Here is a 1,557-nt window from a genome sequence, read left to right as displayed (position 1 = left end):
AAAAGGAGGAGTTACTTTAAATTCTATAAATTAAATTGGCAATAATAATAATAATTAGTCGATATTTCCACAAAAAAAACGTAATCTTTCACCATTACAGCGTTGTGATTAAAAATGAACGAAGAAACGAAGAGATTAAGTGAATGGAAAAAATTTTTAAGTACGCTTTTTTGTTTTGATTACATTGCATTACGTTTAAATGGGAACTAAAACAATTTTCTGATGGCATTTTAATAATTTCGGTAATTATCATTTATCATAAATTAATTAGTTCAAATCATCTTGTAGTACTGCAACATACATATAACTCTTCAAATTTTTTTAAAATTTTATTAAAATTTGAAACAAACCTTCCCACTCGTTTTGATACCTTTCCAAAGAGAAAAGTAGCAAATGATATAGACAAGTAATAGACAAAATGCCATTTCCCAATTAAGTGGACCAAGATTGCTTAATGAATGTGCTACTGATGAATTTGCTGCACCAGGCATATGCAAGCCAAGAAATTCCTTACTGCAAGCAGAGTTACACATTATTCGTAGGTTTACTGATGATGGCTGATAAAGTATACTAGTGAAAGCTCTAATGATAAAATAGATGTCAGCTATGTTTGGAATGCTAAGGACAGCTGCGTTAATGAGTAATTATGCTAAATGGATTGTGATCGCGTTAATAATTGTCAAACTTATTAGTGTTAAAAAAAAATGATGGCATTAACGAGTGTGACGATTAATCTAATGAGGGGATGACGGGAATGATAATCATAATAATAGCAGCGATAATTTGGGAAGACTTCGTTCTTTTGAATTCAAAAAAATTTTGTCTTTATAAATCAAGAAACAATTTACTAGAAATATTCCTCGGCAGCAGAGATAACACCTATATCAGACTTATTTAATGGCTGAGCACATTCGCTATCTTTGCCATCATTCCAGCTGTAAGATCAGAGAACTGTGTCATAAAACATAACAATACTTTGCATAACAAAAATTACTCCGACTTTTTTTTTTTAAATTGCAAATGAGATGATTATTTAATTAGTAAAATAATATGCAAAAAAATAATACAATGTGTAAAAATTAGTTGTAAAATTGAAAATTTCTCAATAATGCTCTTAATATAATATAGAAATGATTGAATTAACCTTGGCTCATAGCATACGATACTGTTGTATTCATGATCACATGATGCCCATGGTAAATGGGTCGTGAATGATTTCAGAAAGAAATGCAATGACCAGGCAATAATTACGTTATAAAAAAAATCCGTATAAAATGCTATCATTATTACACAGTATCCTATTCCTGAAATTCATAAATTGAATTTCATCTTTTATCACAAACAATTATCGCTTATCCAATTATTTATCATCTTTTCTTATCCCTTATTTTTGAAGACTTTATCTAGTCATTTGTGATTTTCACTTATTATTGAACATATTTTCACCTTACCATTTATCATTTCTTATGCCTTATCACTGCTTTCTTCATCTTACCATTTATTATTCTTACCATTTATTTTACCTATTTATCTTACCATTTATTCCTTCCATTATCT

The 1,557-nt window shown here is 28.9% G+C and overlaps 1 protein-coding gene across 1 annotated transcript; it reads right to left on the bottom strand.

The window, feature by feature from the left end:
- Positions 1-350: 350 nt before the first annotated feature.
- Positions 351-1,284, bottom strand: LOAG_15462 (hypothetical protein; the record flags this gene model as incomplete). Its single annotated transcript, XM_003150953.1, has 3 exons — positions 351-513; positions 849-935; positions 1,145-1,284. Coding segments are annotated over 3 exons (390 nt in total), but the record flags the coding sequence as incomplete, so codon positions are not given.
- Positions 1,285-1,557: the final 273 nt, after the last annotated feature.

This window comes from Loa loa, assembly GCF_000183805.2.
Source record: "Loa loa unplaced genomic scaffold supercont3.2015, whole genome shotgun sequence".
Lineage (NCBI taxonomy): Eukaryota > Metazoa > Nematoda > Chromadorea > Rhabditida > Onchocercidae > Loa > Loa loa.
The sequence above is the reverse complement of the archived record's forward strand: the minus strand, read 5'-3'. Positions and strand labels throughout refer to the sequence as shown.